At 39.1% G+C, this 21,638-nt stretch overlaps 1 protein-coding gene across 1 annotated transcript in view; it reads right to left on the bottom strand.

The window, feature by feature from the left end:
- Window positions 1-414: 414 nt before the first annotated feature.
- Window positions 415-21,638, bottom strand: part of LOC311044164 (H-2 class II histocompatibility antigen, I-E beta chain-like) — a gene marked incomplete at its 3' end in the record, with an annotated part of 33,419 nt that continues 12,195 nt past the window's right edge. The window contains exons 6-7 of the mRNA XM_084055583.1: window positions 1,825-1,892; window positions 415-452 (exon numbers count right to left, since the gene is read on the bottom strand). Of these exons, the coding sequence (XP_083911709.1) occupies window positions 415-452; window positions 1,825-1,892 (106 nt within the window). The remainder of the gene's footprint in view (window positions 453-1,824; window positions 1,893-21,638) is intronic.

Here is a 21,638-nt window from a genome sequence, read left to right as displayed (position 1 = left end):
GAAATGTTGTGTTCAGCTAAAATGGATCGCTCATGAAAGCCAAAATGTCTTGTTTCAAATGAGATCCCCACGTACTCAATTCATGAAGACAACAATCCTCATGGTCCAAACTACACCGTTTACCAAGAGGACCCCCCCCATCTGACCACATTGTCATCAGTGTTGTCTGATACAACAAATCATTTGATTATTAAATTTGATTATTAGATTCATTATTATGATAAAGGAAGCAGAAGACACATGATAATGTGAATTCAAGCGACCAGGATGGTTTACCAGGCTAGTTGTTTCACTTCTTACACAAGCATGTTGTTTTGTGTATGTTTTATACTTTTATACACTTGTATACATAAAACAAAAAAACAAAGTTTGGTAAAAAGGAAGAGGAAGTGAACCTGGGTGTGTGGGAGGAGTCTAAAGATCGTCATTGGTTGTTGGCACCAGAATACGACCTGATAGAAGAAGAAGAGAGACAGTTAAAACACACACACAAATAAATCCTATGTTTGTGTGTATTTCTCCATACAATGCATACATGTACACACAATAACACAATAACAGTCAACATGTTAATGAAATATCTTAGTTAAACATGTTGAAACATGTTAATTAACATGTTGATTAAACATGCTAATCACCTCGTTTCTTCCACTGGAAGTAGATGAATCCAGACAGGAACAAGACCGGACCCAGAACCAGACCTGATGCTCCCATGGCCACCTTGTTCTTCACTGACTCTGGCATGGAGTCATCTGACAATACAAATATTATATTATATTACATTACATTATTACAGTAGATTAAAACACCTTGTTCTTCACTGACTCTGACATGGAGAAATCTGACAATACAAATATTATATTATATTACATTACATTATTACAGTAGATTAAAACACCTTGTTCTTCACTGACTCTGGCATGGAATCATCAGTGTCATTTTATATTTGAGCTATAAGCATTATTTTAAGACTTTGCAGATCTGCTATTTTCTTTTAAAACAGGGGGGGGGGGGGGCTGGAACAACATATTTTGATGGGGATCAGATAATGTTGGGGTCCTTCTTGACAAGAAAAGGTTTGAGCACCACTGATATTATAGCAACAATAGTTTTTTAGAAACATTTAGACATTTGTTGAGACATTTGACAGTTACAAATGTTCAATTTAAAAAAGTATACATTCAAAGATTTGCAAATGTTTACAGTTTTTCTAAAATAGCAGATCTACAAGCTCGTAGCGTGGCACCAAGTGCTGCCAATGTCTGCAAATCTTAGGGCAGACACTCTAACCACGAGACCATTACCATTGATATTAATGCAGCATTTATATAAGACCAGTTCCATCTCTCAGGACTGTTCTCATACTTTACAGTCACTCTCAGCCCCTTCACTCCAGCAGCTTCTGACCCTGATGTGTAAATTCTATAAATGTATAAATACTATTAATTCTATAAATGTCTTTGTATCTGCAGCCATTAGTAAGATGATGTACCTCATCTAGACGTGACACTTAAGCTCTAAGTAGGTGAGGCTCTTGTCATGACCTTCTTATTAGAATGGTTACTTTTTTTAGGATGTTTTAATGTATTTGTATAGATTTTTATTTCTGGTGTCTGTATTATTAGTCTTGTTTTTAATTGGATTGCTGTGTTTCCTTTCTGCAAAACAAATGTATCTTCGGGTTCAAAAAGAGAAGAATCCTTGAACCATTAAAACAGAGTGTAGTGTAACACATTACAGTAGATTACATTATATTACAGTAGAGTAGGCCTATAGTAGATTACAGTAGATTACAGTAGATTACAGTAGATTACAGTAACTGACCCCAGTCCATCTTGATAGGCGCGGTCAGGCTGGGATGTTCCACCATGCATGTGATCTTCTCTCCTGATCTGTAACACACACACACACACACACACACACACACACACACACACACACACACACACACACACACACACACACACACACACACACACACACACACACACACACAATTTGTTCTGTTAGTCTGTTAGGTGTGTACCTGGGTGTGTACTCCAGGTAGGAGTGGTAGTACCAGTAGAGGTGTGTATTTCTATGTATAGGTGTCTGTTAGGTGTGTACCTGGGTGTGTACTCCAGGTAGGAGTGGTACTGGTAGTACCAGTAGAGGTGTGTATTTCTATGTATAGGTGTCTGTTAGGTGTGTACCTGGGTGTGTACTCCAGGTAGGAGTGGTACTGGTAGTACCAGTCTCCATCAGACACATCGGCATAGGAGAGACCAGAGGTCAAAGGTTCTTGACCTCTCCACCAGGTCACCAGGATCACTTTAGGATAGAAGTCGTAGCTGCTGCACCTCAGCATGTGAGTGTGTTCACCACGACGAGGGGGAGTCTCTGACTTCAGTCTCACTTTGGGCTCCACTCCTAAAAAAGATGATTATCATTATTACTCTCCGCAGGAGAGTTTTGTTTTCACTTTCTAAATATGACACACCGATTGGTCAAGCCTCACGTGACACGTGACAATACGGTGAAATATTGTATAAATACATGGCGTCACTTTGGCAGTGTCTTGCCACTGCCAAAGTGAGGTAAGACAGGAACCATCACGAAATGGCTGCATGGCTGATACATATTTGGCAAATAGGACAGATAGGACACTTATATAGACAGGAGGGATATGACACTTACACAGACGGATGGGACACTTATAGTACACAGACAGGACGGATAGGACACTTATACAGACAGGACGGATAGGACACTTATACAGACAGGACGGATAGGACACTTATACAGACAGGACGGATAGAACACTTACAGTATACAGACAGGACGGATAGGACACTTATACAGACAGGACGGATAGGACACTTACATAGACAGGAGGGATATGACACTTACATAGACAGGACGGATAGGACACTTACAGTATACAGACAGGACGGATAGGACACTTACAGTATACAGACAGGACGGATAGGACACTTACAGTATACAGACAGGACGGATAGGACACTTACAGTATACAGACAGGACGGATAGGACACTTACACAGACAGGAGGGATAGGACACTTACATAGACAGGACGGATAGGACACTTATACAGACAAGACGGATAGGACACTTATACAGACAGGACGAATATGGCGGACACGGACCTGTGTAAGTGTTTGATCGGACACTTATACAGACAGGATGGATAGGACAGTTGTTCTTTATACTGTCTTTATACTGTAAGAGTCCTATCTGTCCTATCTGTCCAATTATGTATCCCGTCCTACAGACAGGACGGACTTATACAGACAGGACGGATACAGGACGGCATAAGAAGTAGAATATTCCTAGAAGTAGAACACTCCCAACATTCCCAACACAAGTCTGCCGGCGGAGAGTTGAGGAGCACTTTTTCTAGTTATTATTATTATTATTATTATTATTATTATTATTATTATTATTATTATACTTACTCTTATCATTACCCTTATCATTATTATTATTATTATCATTATTATTATTATTACCCTTATTATTATTATTATTATTGTATATACCATACTAGCTCATAGCGTGGCACCGAGGGCCGCGCTATGAGCTTGTAGATCTGCAATGTTTTAAAAAATCGTGAAAATGTGTGCAAATCTTTAAATATATATATTTTTAAAGCAAACATTTGTCAAAAATGTTGTTCCAGGGACCCCCAGAAGCAAAGATTCGAGTTACAAATGTTCACTTACAAAAATATTTACAAGCTCATAAAAGGGACGGATATAAAAGCTATGAGCTTTTATATCTGCTTTGAATAGAACGATAGAATGATTTATTATGATGTCATGTTTTGGTTTATGAGGTGATGAGTGTTGAGTGCTGCTCTGAGATCAGCTCACCTCTCTTGTTCAGAACAGCAGAGTAGTAGTTCTCAATGTTGTGTTTGCAGTGTCCCTCTCGGTTTGCTCTCCATTTAGCCAGTTGTGTAGGATCTTTATTGAAGCCCTCTGCGTTCTTCACACCAAGCTCAGTGTATCCAACCCACTGATCTGCTCTACTGTCCCACCTGATGATCTCATCACCATCGAAATTCAGTGAGTATATTAACTGTATGTCCTTCAGCTCACTGGAGTTAAACACACAGCGGGAAGCCTCATAGAACACATATCCATCTGGAAATAGACAATTAAAATGTCATTAATGTTCAGTTTTATTATCATCTGTATGATATCAACACTAGGCTAACTGCCCCCCATGGGCCAAATACTGTATGTCACTACATAAAGTCTAAAATAGGTTCAGGATGTGAAATCTGGCATTAAAATGTTTTCAATATCTTAAATACAATGTAATTGAGCTAACAGTTAAGTGTTGTTTCACTATTTATCCAGTTTTCTACATTGGCTGAGTAAACAAGGACTCTGTCTGTCTGTCTGTCTGTCTGTCTGTCTGTCTGTCTGTCTGTCTGTCTGTCAGACCTCATCATGTATTTCCAGGATAACAGAGATAACACTCAAAGAAAGGTTGTTATTTTGAGAGAGAAATGCCTCACAATATGAATACATTTTGATATGTTTCATTTTGATGGTAACTGCTTTAACTGGATTTGATATGATTCATGCATTTTAATTGAAAATCCAAATAAAGAAATTCAAGTGTGTGTGTGTGTGTGTGTGTGTGTGTGTGTGTGTGTGTGTGTGTGTGTGTGCGTGCGTGCGTGCGTGCCGCGCTATGGTCAGCAAGCTTGTAGATCCGCTATTTTTGAAAAATCATGAAAGTTTGCGCAAATCTTTGGATATATATATTTTTAAAGCAAACTCAAATCTTTGCTTCTGGGGATTCTACAAATGTCTTCTAAATCCTAACAGTAAGGAAAAAAACTAACGTATGTTGCTATAATATCTGTGGTTCTCAAACTTTTTCCATGTTTTTTTTTCAAAGATAGCAGATATACAAGCTCATAGCGCGGCACTCGTTGCTGCGCTATGAGCTTGTAGATCTGCTATTTTTGAACACCCAAAGAAATCTAAAATGACGGATATGTGTTCCTGGATTGAATGGGTTAAACATTTTCATTAATGTTAAATATATTCAATCGTTTTAGTTAATAACTATTGTGTTCATAGTATTCACGTACCTTTCACTGGTGGTTTCTTCAAGGCAGAGAGAATGATGTCCAGGTTGCCTTTGCAGAACTGCTGCCGATCCACAGCATATGCATAACCTCCTGGCCAGGTCATATGATCTACAAACGGAGGCTGAGGCTCCACCACCTTCCCTTTGTTGTAGTCTGCGTAGAACACCACTTCACCATCCAGTCCCACCATGTACTCTTTATATGAGTCTTTAACTGTGTCTGAACAGTCAAGGAGTTGAATGTGCTCATGGAACACTGGATATAAAACAAAGATGACATTAAATACAAATCAAAATCATCATCATCATCATCATCTGTAGGAACCGATTTTTAAGTTTAGTATGCTGACATAAAGTAATTGGGTTAATGTGTGTCTAAGTTTGTTTCTTATTATGATGTGTTCATCTAATTGATGCATAGTATTCATTTTAATGTGTGTATACTGTGCTGGGAAGTGCAGAGGTTTGAGGTCTGATACTAAGTGTTCTGTTGATAGTTACTAGAGGGCATAGAAGTGATGTTTATAACTCTGGAGGGCCCGGCTTTGCATTCCTCTGTTATCAGTTACCGAGACACTCGCACATGAGAATGGAAATTCACTGACTGAAGATATAGTGGAGCTGCCAAGAGAAAAATCGTTCACTTTGTGATGCAAGCATGACATTTGGTACATTTACTCTTCAAACCCCACTCTTTTCAAAAATACCGCTGGCCACGCAAAATTCCAAAATGGCGGCCCACAAATCCAAGATGTCTGTCCAAAAGTTAGGTTTTTCCTTTATAATTCGAAATGTATTGGTTTTAAGCACCATAAATATATTAAAGTTGAATATAAATTTGGGCATTGCGGATATTTTGGTACCAGGTACATGTCTGTATCCATTACGGTTCTTGAGATACAGCATATAGGTACTTTTACAGACTCAGGAGAGTAAGAAATGTGTAACATTGATTGTTAATAAGTGAATATGGTGATATTTGGTGTTATTTTCATAACCTGTTATTTTCAGTAGGGTTATAACATACAATTCTAAATCCAAGATGGCGTCCAAGATGGCTGCCTCTAACTTGAAGTAATCATATCTTAGCAACTATGATACATTTTTTTTGGCGTGCATATGTTTTTTGGTCTATGAATCCAATGGGGCCATTGCAGTACAGAATTTAGACGTTGATAAAAGTGGATATTTTTGTACCTAGTGCATGTCTATATTATTGCGATTCTTGAGATACAGCTTATAGGTTATTTTATGGAATCGGGAGAGCATAAAAAAGAGGTTTGAGTTACACCTCACAGTTGCAACTGCACAGAGCTGTACACATGAGACCCAGTTTATAGCACTTGCACATGCCACGACAGCCACATTTACAGCCACATTTGGTAAGCTGTTCGCACGTCTTGGCTATTGGAGAGTTGGCTGTCCAGAAGACCTGCCATTCCTCACCAACCTTCTGCCATCCCCAGTCTGCAGGGTCCTCTGCTCCTGGCTGACACTGGGTTGCCTGGGCCCACACACAACCAGCCTGGTAGGCAGCACGCCTGGTGTGTTGGAGCAAAACTGCTCTGGTTGGTGGGATTGACTCATAAGGCCTCTGCTTTCTGGCAAACATGTCAAACCTGGCCTCATCCACAGTAGCAGCTGTGCTGGATCTGTCATACATTAGGATGACAAACCTCTCCAGAATCTGTAGGTCACAATCCTCCACTGTGGGATGGTAAATACCCAGTTTGGAGAATACAGGCGAGACCTTTGGGCATATGTCCCATGTCTGCCAAGCAGTTTTCTTGCCTTTGTTGCGGAAGGCTGACACGGTGTCACATCCTGTAAAGGCATGAAAGAATAGCATGCCTTTGACCTTCTCCTGGCCAACAAAATGAAATAAGTCATGCACACTGATCCAGCGCAGGCTCTGACCTTGTCCAAATGCAACCCACATCTGCTGTCCAGCCTCTTGAAGAGCAGCGAAGACACTTAGTGCTAAGATGAGAACATCTGTGTCATTTGCCTTGATCAGGATGGATTGGCTACCATGTTCTGCAACATGTTTGGCGTGCACAAAGATGCAGCTATCAGCTTCCTCATGAGAGCATTTATCCAGTCCATCAAGACCAGTTTCATGCGTGCTGAGGACAGCAGGTCCCTTAGTGACAATCACAATATTTGGAACGAACATTTGTGCAACCTTGTCGGCAAGAAAGTGATACAACTTGTGCCTCAGGAAGTTATGCCAGTTAGATGGCATAGTGTTCTTATTTGTCACCTTGCGTCTTCCTCCATGGCCACGTTTGGACCTGGTTTCAGCTTTAAGACTCGATGGGCTGTACACATCAAAGACCGGATGTGTCATTGTGTACTTGCTGCTGTACATGTATATCACTGGTAGGAAGTCAAGAGCTGCATAGTCCTCAAATGTCTTGGATCTTTTTGGCGGCAGGGCATGGACCAAAGCTGACCCATCTACAATGAGAACATCTGCCTCAGGTTCTTTGTAAACTGGTGGGACATACGTCTAAAGGATAGAGGTCAGCTGAGACTTCTGGCAAGAGTACAGTCTTCCACCCTTGCTCAACGCAGCAGGAAAGGACTGGTTCTCATGCTGAAAGAACTCCTGCAGGTCACACTCTCGGCTCTGACAGGAGATGAAAAGCTTTGAGAACAGCTGACAGTCCTCCTTGAGAACTTCTGCTTTGAGGGTTCAGCAGAAGAGGAATCCTGTCTGAGTCAGCTTTGTTTTTCTTGATTGGCTCATAGAAGAAGGATGGATTGTCTTCCAGTGCCTTACAACTAGGTTCAGTTATTATCGCTTAACCTACACCTAGCCCGATCATTCATCCAATGCCATTTAAGTCCTGTGTGATCTGTACACCATCCGGGTAACTTAAGCCCCGTTACCCTTGGCTCGGCTCTCCCGCGCTGGCACACCCTGTCGATTCAGGTGCGGCTATCTAACTATATCTACTAACTACCAACTATGGTTTACTAGCTAATGGATATGGGGCAGTCAGACAGCATTTGGGACACTAAACTAAACTATACTACAAGGCTAATAAAACATTAGTATATCTAGATCAGCCGACACTGAACCCCATGCTGAGTTACACAGCAGTGATGTCACCAGTGTGCCCTGGTTGTGTGCTGACATTCACTCTATTGCATTTGTAAGATTTTATCAATGTCTAAATTCTGTACTGCAATGGCCCCATTTGAACGCATAGACCAAAAACATGTGCACGCCAAAAAGAAAGTTTCATAGTTGTTAAGAGTTGTTAAGTTGTTTTAGTTTTTGATTTAGAATGTTATGTTACAGCCCTACTGAAAACAGGTTATGAAAATAACATTTTCATTTTGCCATATTCACTTAACAACAATCAGTGTTACAAATGTATTGCTCTCCCGAGTCTGTAAAAGTACCTATATGCTGTATCTCAAGAACCGTAATAGATACAGACATGCACTTGGTACCAAAATATCCGCAATGCCCACATTTATATTCAACTTTACATTTCGAGTTATAAAGGAAAAACCTAACTTTTGGACGGACATCTTGGATTTGTGGGCCGCCATTTTGGAATTTTGCGTGACCAGCGGTATTTTTGAAAAGAGTGGGGTTTGAAGAGTAAATGTACCAAATTTCATGCTTGCATCACAAAGTGAACGATTCTTGCTATATTCTGCAGTTACCCGCTGCACTAATACTGCCTATTTCTCTGTAGCCCTGGACCAATCAGAGGTGCTAATTCCAGTGTCTTTCTTGGTGAAAATACTTTTGTACTGATTACTTTTTATACTTACCTGTAGTAGTCTAATACTTTTAAGTACTTTCTAAGTGCCGCCCCCCTGCCCGCTTCTCTCTACTTCTCTGTTGCAATATATATATGTATGTAAAGTGTTTGAATGCCAGAATGACGCAGGGAAGAGCTGCGCGTCTCCTTGGTGCCAAGTAAAACTTTGAAGGGAGATCTCCACTGTTTCACGTGTTTGTTTTATTTATGGTGTGATCAAAGCCCTATGGTGAAAGTAAAGTGATAAAGAAACCTATATCATCATCATCATCATCATCATGTTAAACAGTCATGTTTGGTTCTAAAGGTGAATATTAGAAGTATCTTCCTGTCAAACATTTTATTCAACAGATTTATTAAATGTTTTTATAATATTATGAAACAGATTCGTGATGATTTATTTCAGGATGAAATATAATGTACTCACTTCCTGGGATCGCTTTGACATGAAGTACAGAGGAGAGGATGAGGAGGGTGGCTGTAATCTTCATCATCAATGATCAGAACTGAACTGGATTTAAAAGATGAGAATAAACATGAGAATAAACAGATCAGAATAAACACATCAGAATAAACAGATCAGAATAAACAGATATTTACTGAAAGAGAAGTTCTAAAGTCTGAAAGAGAATGAAGGAGGACTCGTTCTGTAGTTTTGATAAATCAGCCAATCAGATTAAAGATATGATATTACATCATCTGTTTCCGGGAAGATGATGGTTGAAAGTTTTTAAGAAAAACATAGTCAGAATGAAATAAATAAAGAAAGACAGACAGAAAGACATAAAAACAAAGAAAGACAGAAATATGTTTATAAAGTAAAATGTTGTAATTCATTAAAAGCTTTCAGATGAGACATGATAGGAGGTTAAAGGTTAAAGTTCATCACTTCAGAATAAAGTGATAAAAAATGGAAATATTAATAAAATAAATAATGTAGTTAGTTGGAGTATTTGTCTGTGTACATTTACACATGATGTGAAATTTGTCCTCATTTAACTCTGTGTACAACATGATGACACCAAACAAACTGAATGTCACACATATGGAGCAACTACAGTAGTGTTACACAGTGTCACACAGTGTTACACAGTGTGTAACACTTCATATGGTCATAATTCAGAGACCATTCCTCTGATCAGTTTAATATAGGACTGGAATAGAACGCTGCAGTAAAACTCTATTAAGTATTAATTTACTTTTAATAATGTTAAACTAAGGTGTTCTACATTCTCACATTCATCAGAAGCAGTTAGGGGTTCAGTGCCTTGCTCAAGGACACTTCAACATGAAGCCAGGAGGAGTCAGGGATCAAACCGGGAACCTCTGTAAACTGAACTCACAGACGCTCCTCTAATCCAAGCCTCATTACATCTCACTGATGATACCATCACGTCATGTGATCAAAGTGTTACTTCAGAGGGGTGTGTGTGTGTGTGTGTGTGTGTGTGTGTGTGTGTGTGTGTGTGTGTGTGTGTGTGTGTGTGTGTGTGTGTGTGTGTGTGTTCAGCGTCGCTGGTAAAATGAAGCATAGCGTTAGTTCATGCAGGACACGGAAGTCGTGCACGCCAAAGCGTAACCAGCAGTCAGTCAGCTGACGTGAACATCAGCTTTCTATTCCCCATTCACAGCCCAGCTGGTCATTACATCACACACTCATTATCCAATCACAGCTCACGCTTGAGCAAAGAGGTTCCTATAAATACGGCTTCATATTCTCTAGGTCTTTCTTGGTTGCTGAACCAATGCATTTTGCTAGCTGCTGCGAACTTCATCTGCTGCTCATCTACTGCTTTGTGCGCTGCTCTATGATATTTTGGTGTTATATGAGATGAGTCTGCTTATGATGCTGACTTTTACTAGTGATGGCAAAATGAAGCTTTTTTGAACCACTGAACCACTTGAACCAATCGGTTCACAAATGGGTTCATTGCTCGAAGCTTCAGTGATAGTGACATCTCCTGGTGAAATGCAAGACTGCATTTCATTTAAAAGCTGAGGCTTTTAATAGAGACAACGAAACACTTTTAATAGGAGACAGTAAAACAAGAGTAAATATTATCAGATTAGATTTTTGTTGTGAAATGTTCCTATTGCAAGGAATGTACTGTACAAATAAAATCTTGACTGATTCATGTTTGTATTCAACTATTTGGGCAACATCAAAGGTTTATCCTGTAATTAAATATTGAAATAAAATAAAATAAACACAAATAAACTGTGTGTATGAAGCAGGGTGTGCTTATGTTTGTAGGATGGGGAACACTCAAAGATTTGACACATTGAATTTATTTATTATGGCAAATTAATAATAATACATTAATGTCAGATTTAATTTGAAATGAAGCAGGCAGGTCTTGAGTCATAATACAGTCATGTCATATAAAACCACATTGTTTTTATAACTTTAAAAATTATTCAATGGCCTTCTCATTTTTGTTACATTAACACAAATGTGTTTAATTAATCATAAGGGTCAACTTTAATACTTCGTATTGAACAGATTCCATGCGAGTTACTTGCAACGTTGATTAAATGTGTTGGTTATATAACTTTTATAGTAACACAATAGATCGGCCACTGTTACTTAATAACATGACAATTAAGTGTGACACCCCAGGATCGAACCCACGACCCTCCGTTCACTAGTCCCGCACGCTACGGACCACGCTACGAAAGACACATTCAGTTGAGTCTTTTCTGTAGGATTTATTATCATTACGGCAGCCGATCCGTGGCAACTCATTGTCTCGAACCAGTTCGAGGAAATGAACCACTTGCTGCTTCGGACGTCATAGGTCACGTGATTTTCTCCGCACTGAAGCAAGCCTCGAAGCAGTGGTTCTATGTTAATTTATTTCAGGGTTCGAAGCGTGTGTCGGCGCTTTAGTGTCAGACTGCCATCACTAACTTTTACCACTGCTACAGCAGCCAATGCTTCTTCTATGATTGCTGCCAAACACTAATGTGCTCATAGGTTAAGCTATAGCATGCTTGCTGCCATATAGAAATTAGGAATTGTTTGTAGCACAAAGCTAATACAGCATGCTTGCTGCCCAGACAGTAGAAGCTTGATTTGTTGTAGGCTACTCTCTTCACCTTGTGGTAAGTTGAATTGTTTGTAGCTTAAAGCTAACATAACATGCTGCTGCATTTAGAAGTTTGTTTGTTTGTTATACAGCACTGCACAGTTAACATAGCATGCTTGCTTCCCATGTGGAAAGCTTCAATTATTTGTAGCTTAAAGCTAAAATAGCATGCTGCTGCATGTAGAATCTTTGTTGTTATACAGAACTGCACAGTTAACATAGCATGCTTCCTTCCCATGTGGAAGATTGAATTGTTTGTAGCTTAAAGCTAACATAGCATGTGGAAAGATTGAATTGTTTATAGCTTAAAGGTAACATAGCATGTGGAAAGCTCGAATTGTTTGTAGCTTAAAGCTAACACAGCATGCTTGCTGCCATGTAAAAGCTTGATTTGTTTGTACAGCGCTGCAAAGTTAACACAGCAGCCTTGCTCCCCATGTAGGCTACTGCCTGTTATTCCCAGCAGAAGACATTTCAGTGGTTTTAAAGAGCTTTCATCAGGTAATGAAACATGGCTATTTTAGAATTTATGGCTTCAGGTATAGAAATATATGGAGCTAAATTTTTGGGCCGAAAGTTAGATTTTTTCCAAAATAAGTACTGCTTCTAAGTTCTAATGCTGTTCTGTTGAGGCACTCTTGACTCTGGGAATACCCACAATACATGGTGCAGTACCATCTAGTTGGCTCTGAAGCTTCAAGCAGATCTCCAACAGTTGTAGTGCTCTGCTAGCACAAATGCTTTTATAATATGTTTATACTTATCAAAGCTGTTGTAGAAAATCTGTGTGCAACAGGGCATAATATAAGACAAGAAGTCAAAATGTATACATGTATTCAAGCCAGGAAAGGAAATCACAGCATGTGTATCAAATCAGTGTTGCCATGTCTGCTTATTATAAGCGACTTTCGGATTGTGTTCTGTTAAGTCACTAGCAAATATGATTACTAAACAGGGTTCATGTGAAGGAACCCCAGATTCATATGTAATCATGGTACAAAAAATGTTTAATATTCTAAACACTTGTGTTGCGACTTCTTTTTATATACTTGGCGCTTGTTTTTCTTACAATCTGGCAACACGCCGTGGTGGTGTCACATGACTACTCCTTGGGAGTAATCAGGAAGTCTCATACAATACAGCATGCATCTTGGGTATTGTAGTCTATGCAACTGACAGTCATATCATGGTCAATTCAGTTCAATGCTACCGTGTGAGAATAAGGTGAAGGCAAGGGTGTTTTCTTTCTTAACTGGTCATGCGCAGGCATTATGGCAGTGTAACTGTCATGTTAAATAAGGTACACAACTATCATGTCATGTTAAATAAGGTACACAACTATCATGGGATATTCAAGTTAATATAATCCACTCAGTGAAGCTGTTATTTCTGCATTCCTGTTCTATTCACTTAATTTATCGCTCAAGTTCAGGTAACTATTATGTGGGTGGGTTAGTTTGCAGATGCTTAAATAGATAATTACTTCATGGTGGATTTAAAGTCTTGTGAAATGGGGCGATTGCTTCAATTGTAGTGGGTTGTCCTCCAGGGGGTGCCATTTAGAGGGCAAGCAAAGGTTAATCTGATTCTCTGCTGCTTCAATTCTATCAGCTTATGACTTAGATGCAGGGAGCGGATTCATAGTGCATTGAAGTAATTTGCATGTTACTTAACTTTTAGCTAACCATGTCATTGTAAAGGGATATTCATTCGTTGAATTCACACTGCTTCTGTTTTGTTTATGAGCGACTGCCATTATGGTGATCCAAGGCTTTTGATAGCATGACCTTCTTTCCATCACGGATGTCGGGAAGGTTCAGGTTGGGTTGATGTTAGTTCTAAAAAGTGTGAGATACTGATTCTACTACTAAAAAGCTACTTATACTTGCTGCTAACATTACAGCTATAAATCATGCTTTGCCGCTACTACGTTCACCATGAGTGAATGAGATAATCCAGCTGTATGCTTGCAGATCTCCACAGCGTCCAGACGAGAAGGCTTGCATGCTTGCTCTTGTGTGTGTCTTTCCAAAAGTTCATCTAGGTGGTGTTCTGCATGCTTGTGGAACTTGAAGCTTTTGTGGATCGCTATCTACGTATCTGAGATTGACATCAGGCATAAGTATGCTGCTGAAAGTGTTGGCTGGGTTCCACTGCACTGATTTGGGTAGTATGATCCTGTTTTGTATTGCATTTCTTTATCTGTGCGTGATGGGTAAGGTCCGCAGTATGCTTACTGCTGCATATAGTTATTACATTTTACAATATTTAATTTAGTTTAGCTTGATTCATTAATTTCTGAGGTCTGCAGCATGCTGCTGCTACACATAGTTTCATACTTTTGTAGGATGAACTTAACATCTTAAACTCTTAAACACTGTAAATCAGACAGGGGGGGGAGGTGCAAACGTCATAATTTCTAACCCTAACCCTAACTAAAACCATGTTTTGTCTCTGTTCTCCATGATCCAGTATCTGCAAAGACGTCCTCTGGCGAGGCAAGACTAATGTTCTTCCTGACCGACAAGGGAAAGCCAAGGTCATGGTTCACGGCCCGGCTCTGTCTCCTCTACAAAAGATGTGGACTGCTGCGCAGCTGTATACCTCTCACTCATTTCTGCATTGCATTGGTGCAGCTACATTGGTCTAGGCTTAAACTTGAAGTTGCTCAAAAAGCAATGAGTGGCATGTACTGTATGAGGAGACGGTTAAATAGAGTCTGCATTCAAAAGTGGTTGGCAATGGCATGGGTTCATTCTGATGAAGATAGTTGACCTTTTACGGATGCATGCTTGCATCCCTCTTATCTGAGCGGATAGGAAGTTACAGCACGCTGCTGTTACACACATATGTTATTAATCAGTGGTGATTACAGGGGCGTTCCGTTGCTAGGGGCAACCAAGCAATCTCAACCCTATAGTACACTTTCTGGTTAAGTAGGCTACACTCCTGAAGTACAGGATCAACATGGCTGTTGAACACACATAGTATGTATCTCATTAAATGTAGTATGACCTCATTTTAAGAATGCAGGCTTGCATTCTTTTAGTATAGCTTAAATAATTAAATGCTGAGGTCCACAGCAGCTGCTGTTACACATAGTTAGTACACTTTATTTATCATGAATGATAAACATTAGTTATCATTCATCATAGGATGACATCATACATATATATATATATATATATATATATATATATATGTGTATATATATATATATATATATATGTATATATATATATATATGTATATATATATATATATATATATATATATATATATATATATATATATATATATATATATATATATATATATCAGATTTCTTTAAAAAATAAATAGAATGTCCTTTTTCGAATCCTATTCACGGTGCAGCATAGCAGTGGGCATCGCTTTAGGACACCGTCTAGGACTCCTGAAGTTCAGGAATCAACAGGTTTCTGCATTCATCAGGCCTGTTGAACACATAGACGCATATGCTTGCTTTTGTTTAATTTAGCTTAATAATCAAATGCTGAGGAACTTCTGAAGCTCAGGATCAACATGGCTGTTTAACACACAAATGTATGCTTACATTTAAAGCTCTCCTGAAGTACAGGATCAACATGGCTGTTGAACACTCACATAGTATATATACGTCATTAATTGTAGGATGACCTCGTTTTAAAATGCATGCTTGCATTCTTTTAGTATAGCTTAACAATCAAATGCTGAGGTCCACAGCAAGCTGCTGTTACACCTAGTTAGTACACTTTATTTATCATGAATGATAAACATTAGTTATCATTCATCATAGGATGACCTCATACATATATATTTATATATATCAGATTTCTTTAAAAAGAAATAGAATGTCCTTTTCGAATCCTATTCGCGGTGCAGCGGAGCAGTGAGCATCGCTTTACGATACCGTCTAGGACTCCTGAGTTCAGGAATCAACAGGTTTCTGCATTCATCAGGCCTGTTGAACACATAGTCTTAAGATGCATGCTTGCATTTGTTTAGTTTAGCTTAACAATCTAATGCTGAGGAACTCCTGAAGCTCAGGAATCAACAGGGCTGTTGAACACACAAATACATGCTTGCATTTAAAGCACTCCTGAAGTACAGGATCAACATGGCTGTTGAACACACACAGTATATATCTCATTAATTGTAGGATGACCTCGTTTTAAGATGCATGCTTGCATTCTTTTAGTATAGCTTAATAATTAAATGCTGAGGTCCACAGCAAGCTGCTGTGACACATAGTCTCTTATCACATAATTGTATGACTTCAGGATGCGTGCGCATTCTCTTTTAAGTCAGTAACAGGTTTGCTACTTCACATAATATAGTATGACTGATAAAGGCGTTTTTTAGGCTTGGCGTTGGCTTCCGTGTGTTGGGGGGATTTCTGTTATGCACTCTCTGAGTATCCTAGCTGCCGCTCGGCTGAAACCAGAGAGTATGCATTTATTGGTTTTGGGGGATTTGCTTAAGCATTCTCTGAATATATGCTTAGCAGGCTGCTTCGACAAAATTCAGTGAATATTCTCCCAAGAGCGGAGCTTTAACGCCAAGCTTAACTGTATTCCATTTGTGGCAATAAATGGTTCTTTATCTACTAAGACGAGAGTGTTTCTGATTGAAATGAAGCATAGCGTTAGTTCATGCAGGACACGGAAGTCGTGCACGCCAAAGCGTAACCAGCAGTCAGTCAGCTGATGTGAACATCAGCTTTCTATTCCCCATTCACAGCCCAGCTGGTCATTACATCACACACTCATTATCCAATCACAGCTCACGCTTGAGCAAAGAGGTTCCTATAAATACGGCTTCATATTCTCTAGGTCTTTCTTGGTTGCTGAACCACTGCATTTTGCTAGCTCCTCCTCCACCCCAGCCTCCACCTTTTGATTAGAGTCTGCTTAGGCTCAAATACTTGTGATTATCATGTATATCTGCTTTGTTTAGAGTCTGGCTTAGGCTCAAATACTTGTGGTTATCATGTATATCTGCTGTTTAAAATCTTGCTAGGCTCAAATACTTGTGTTTATCATGTATATCTGCTAAATTCTAACAAATATGTCAATGTATTGCTTATTGTTGACATTGTATCCCTATGGGGGATTTGCTTAAGCATTCTCTGAATATATGCTTAGCAGGCTGCTTCGACAAAATTCAGTGAATATTCTCCCAAGAGCGGAGCTTTAACGCCAAGCTTAACTGTATTCCATTTGTGGCAATAAATGGTTCTTTATCTACTAAGACGAGAGTGTTTCTGATTGAAATGCTGTTCATGTTCGTTAAACATCAATCTAAGCCTCATTAAATCTCACTGCTGAAACCATCAATTGTCTTTTAAAACACACTGGTCATGTGATCAAAGTGTCACATGAGAGGTGTGTGTGTGTGTGTGTGTGTGTGTGTGTGTGTGTGTGTGTGTGTGTGTGTGTGTGTGTGTGTGTGTCACATGTCATTTGTTTGTATTGTGCATTGTTCATATTTGGTTTTATATAATAACAGTAGATATAAATGTATATATTATATAATAACATAAATATAATGTACTTACTTCCTGGGATCGCTTTGACATGAAGTACAGAGGAGAGGATGAGGAGGGTGGCTGTAATCTTCATCAACACTGATCAAAACTAAACTGAATTTAACAGATGAGAATAAACAGATGAGAATAAACAGATCAGAATAAACAGATCAGAATAAACACATGTTTACCTCAAGAGAAGTTCTGGAGTCTGAAAGAGAAGGAAGGAGGACTTGTTTTATAGTTTAGAAGAATCAGCCAATCAGATTAAAGATATGGTGTTACATCATCTGTTTCCGGGGAGACGATGGCAGTGAATTTTGAAGAAAAACAGTTAGAATGAAAGACAGAAACAAATAAATATATTTATAAAGTAAAATGTTGTAATTAATTAAAAGCTTTCAGATGAGACATGATGGGAGGTTTAAGGTTAAAGTTCATTATCAACACGGCTGCTCAACAAACTGAACGGAAGCACGCACGATTTTCACAATTAAAAAACTTGCCAAAGAAATGTTAAAATGACATGGATGTGTTCCAGTCTTAATGGGTTCAAACATAGTCAATCTATAAGCTCACAATGTGACGTGTTGTCAGCTTGCAGAGAGGCTCATTTGGAAAACGTTTCAAATCAAACTTTGACTTGATTTATGTTTGAAAAACGAATCAAATCAAAGTGTTTCAAATTGATTAGAATTTATTAATCTTTTGCACTTTTTTTTTGACAAAATATGGGTCATAAACATGGGTAAGGGGAGGGGCTACAACTCTGCTGAATGGTGATTGGTCGTGGTATATTTGTTTGTAAATTTCAGTACATTTCACGGTTTGGTTTTAACCACTTAAACCCCAGTATCCCTACTCTGGGAAAACCTTTGCAGGAAAATAGCAGATGGACAAGCTGTGAGCTTGTAGATCTGCTGTTTTCAGTGAAGATATGTTAATGTCGAGCGTAAACATAAAGGTCACTAGTACGGATCCCTGAGGGACGTCTGTGTTATAGTGGTTAAGCTCCTCCCCCTGGATAGTGAGTTTACGGAGCTGTGTTGCCGATGACGATGAAGATGGTGTGTTGTCATGGTGATGAAGATGGTGTGTTGTAATGGTGATGAAGATGGTGTGTTGTCATGGTGATGAAGATGGTGTGTTGTCATGGTGATGAAGATGGTGTGTTGTCATGGTGATGAAGATGGTGTGTTGTCATGGTGATGAAGATGGTGTGTTGTCATGGTGATGAAGATGGTGTGTTGTCGTGGTGATGAAGATGGTGTGTTGTCATGGTGATGAAGATGGTGTGTTGTCATGGTGATGAAGATGGTGTGTTGTCATGGTGATGAAGATGGTGTGTTGTCATGGTGATGAAGATGGTGTGTTGCCGTGGTGATGCACATTGCTGCTCAGGGGAAATGTGATTTAGAAGATGATGTGGGGTTTGCATAACACAACTGTGAGCGCTGCATAACACAACTGCCATCACATTCATACTTCTACTTTAGATTGATTTTCAGTTTCAGCTATAATATTAACCCTTACTTTGCTGTGATGTTTGTGTGAAGCCAGCCAACAGCCAACCAGTCACTGTATGTTTGTGTAAAAACACAGGCCAATAAAATGGATTCTGATAACCTTTTTTTCCCTTCTTTTTCTTTCTTTTTTTTCTCTTGTTTGATATAAAATAAGGTGACAAATTAAATGAGCTGCTCTTGAAAAACATTAAATCTCCATTTCTGAAAGAATGATTTAGTCCCTATGGGTCTGTGGCAGATTGGTACTGTGAAAATTAAGAAGCTGGTCTAGATCAAGGGTTCCCAAACTTTTCAGGCCACGACCCCCCCAAAATAATCCTATTTGAACTGGGGACCCCCCAAAATAATCCTATTTTAACTTGGGAGCGAGGCGTTGTGAGCTTGTAGATCTGCTATTTTCATTTTTTTTAAATCTAGAGTCAAACACAATGTAATGCCTTATGATTATATTGGGGGGTCACGGTCTGAAAAGGTTGAGAACCACTTGTTTAGATGGTATAAAGTTACAACAAGAACATCAGTGTTCAAGCTCAGCCTGTGTTGGAATAATGTCCAACATGTTATGGGGAAATATATCTATATAATGTGTGTGTGTGTGTGTGTGTGTGTGTGTGTGTGTGTGTGTGTGTGTGTGTGTGTGTGTGTGTGTGTGTGTGTGTGTGTGTGTGTGTGTTTTGTGTTCTGCAGGACTGCTTGCAGCACCTAACTTTGTCACCTGTAGAATCTTGTGACTCCAGGGGTCGCTGTGATGGTGGTTTGTTATGGAAAATGAAGCAACTAAGGTCAACTCAAAAAGCTACACTTTATACTTATTGCAGTTAGACTCTTCCTCAGTATGTAATGTATCTGCTGCACATACAACCCCCCAAAATACTGGGGACCCCCCAAAATAATCATATTTGAACTGGGGACCCCCAAAATAATCATGTTTGAACTGGGACCCCCCAAAATAATCATGTTTGAACTGGGACCCCCCAAAATAATCATTTTTGAACTGGGACCCCCCAGGTGATTGGAATTGTAGGAGTTGAGGCATTACATTTATTTGACTCGGTTCCACAGATAAATATTGTGAAAATAGCCGATCTACAAGCTCACAATTCAATTCAATGGGCTTTATTGGCATGAGAAAACATACGTTTACATTGCCAAAGCAAAAAGCACAATACAACAATACAGCAATACAATCAAAACAAAAAATGTACATTTGAAAGTCAGAGTCTTCAATAGGTCAATTTCTATGTACCAAGATCACTGGGTGCAGGTATAGTGCAGGAATATACACATTGGCCCCGATTCATAAAGGGATTTGCGACCATATTTTGTACGTACCGGCATTTAGGACAAGTCGTACATATCCACCTGATGCATAAAGATTTTTTGGTCTGTGTTTTGTGCGTCAGGTGCGCACGTTCTCAGGTCAGCCCCGAGGCTGGCGTACCAGGGCTGAAATGTGCGTATGTCTTTAGAATGCTTTATTCTTCATGCCAAAATCAATTACAACAGTGGCAAACCTAAAATAAAATATATATGTGCCCAACATTTGTCAACACATATCTAAACAATTAAAAATAAATGTCAAACGATGTATTGCGTGTAGCCTATGCATAATATAGACATGATGTAGATTCCACCGCTTTTTATTTATTTTCTAGGCTATGAGTCGCATTTAGAGCTGAATTATTATAGTTCCCTCGCGGGCCATCTCAGCCAAAGTGTCACGTAATAATGAAAATAGGCTATGATGCCTTAATGAAACTGCGGAGGGACTGACTTGCATCAGTGTCCGTGCGCGGTATTCATTTGTAAAGCCTACTGCAGGCTACTGTATATTGATCACATGAACGCCACACACAACAGCCTATTACCATCTGATGAGGAAAAATGAAGTGGATGAAAGCTGTGTCCAGAACTATTCCCCATTCCGACGGACAGTGATATCCCAAATTAACTAATTTAATCAATAAGCTCTGGTCCATTATCGGATAAAAGCGCTCCACTATGCCCTGCGGATTTATTTTCAACATAATCTTTTTGCCTCTTATAATATCCTTTCCACGTTTTATTAGCCTTTTATTTGGTAATGGGGTTAAACCTTGTAAACTTCTTTATTCTCATTACACATGAGAGCATTTATTACGTGATCCGCTTCCACACAGAACAGTTGTCAAGGCGATGCGACAACGCATCTGGTATCTTTAGACGAGGCGGAGTTGAACTTCAAACTTGCATCAGCGTTGCCAGATGTTGAGAGAAATAAGCAACCAGGTCTAGGAAAACAAGCCCAAAAGAAGCAACTGGCACTTGCCATTATAAGCACTTTAATTAAACCGTTGTGAGCTTGTAGATCTGCTATTTAAAAAAAGAATCGTGTAATAAAATGTGGAAGATTTGGAGGAATTTTTAATCATTCTAACAACACAAATCTGCCTCCAGCTGGCACAAAACATTTTCAGATGGGGCTTATAGGGATATATTAGCATTAACTTGGGGTATATAATATAAAAATATATATAATATAAAAATATTTGAGAACCACCGGTTAAAACAATTAAACAATTGTGAAACAAGCCCAAATAACCAACTACACTTTAGAAACAA

This window comes from Gymnoscopelus microlampas (genome assembly GCF_963454915.1).
Source record: "Gymnoscopelus microlampas genome assembly, chromosome: 4".
In the NCBI taxonomy this organism is placed as follows: Eukaryota; Metazoa; Chordata; class Actinopteri; order Myctophiformes; family Myctophidae; genus Gymnoscopelus; species Gymnoscopelus microlampas.
This window is presented reverse-complemented; position numbering and strand designations above follow the sequence as displayed.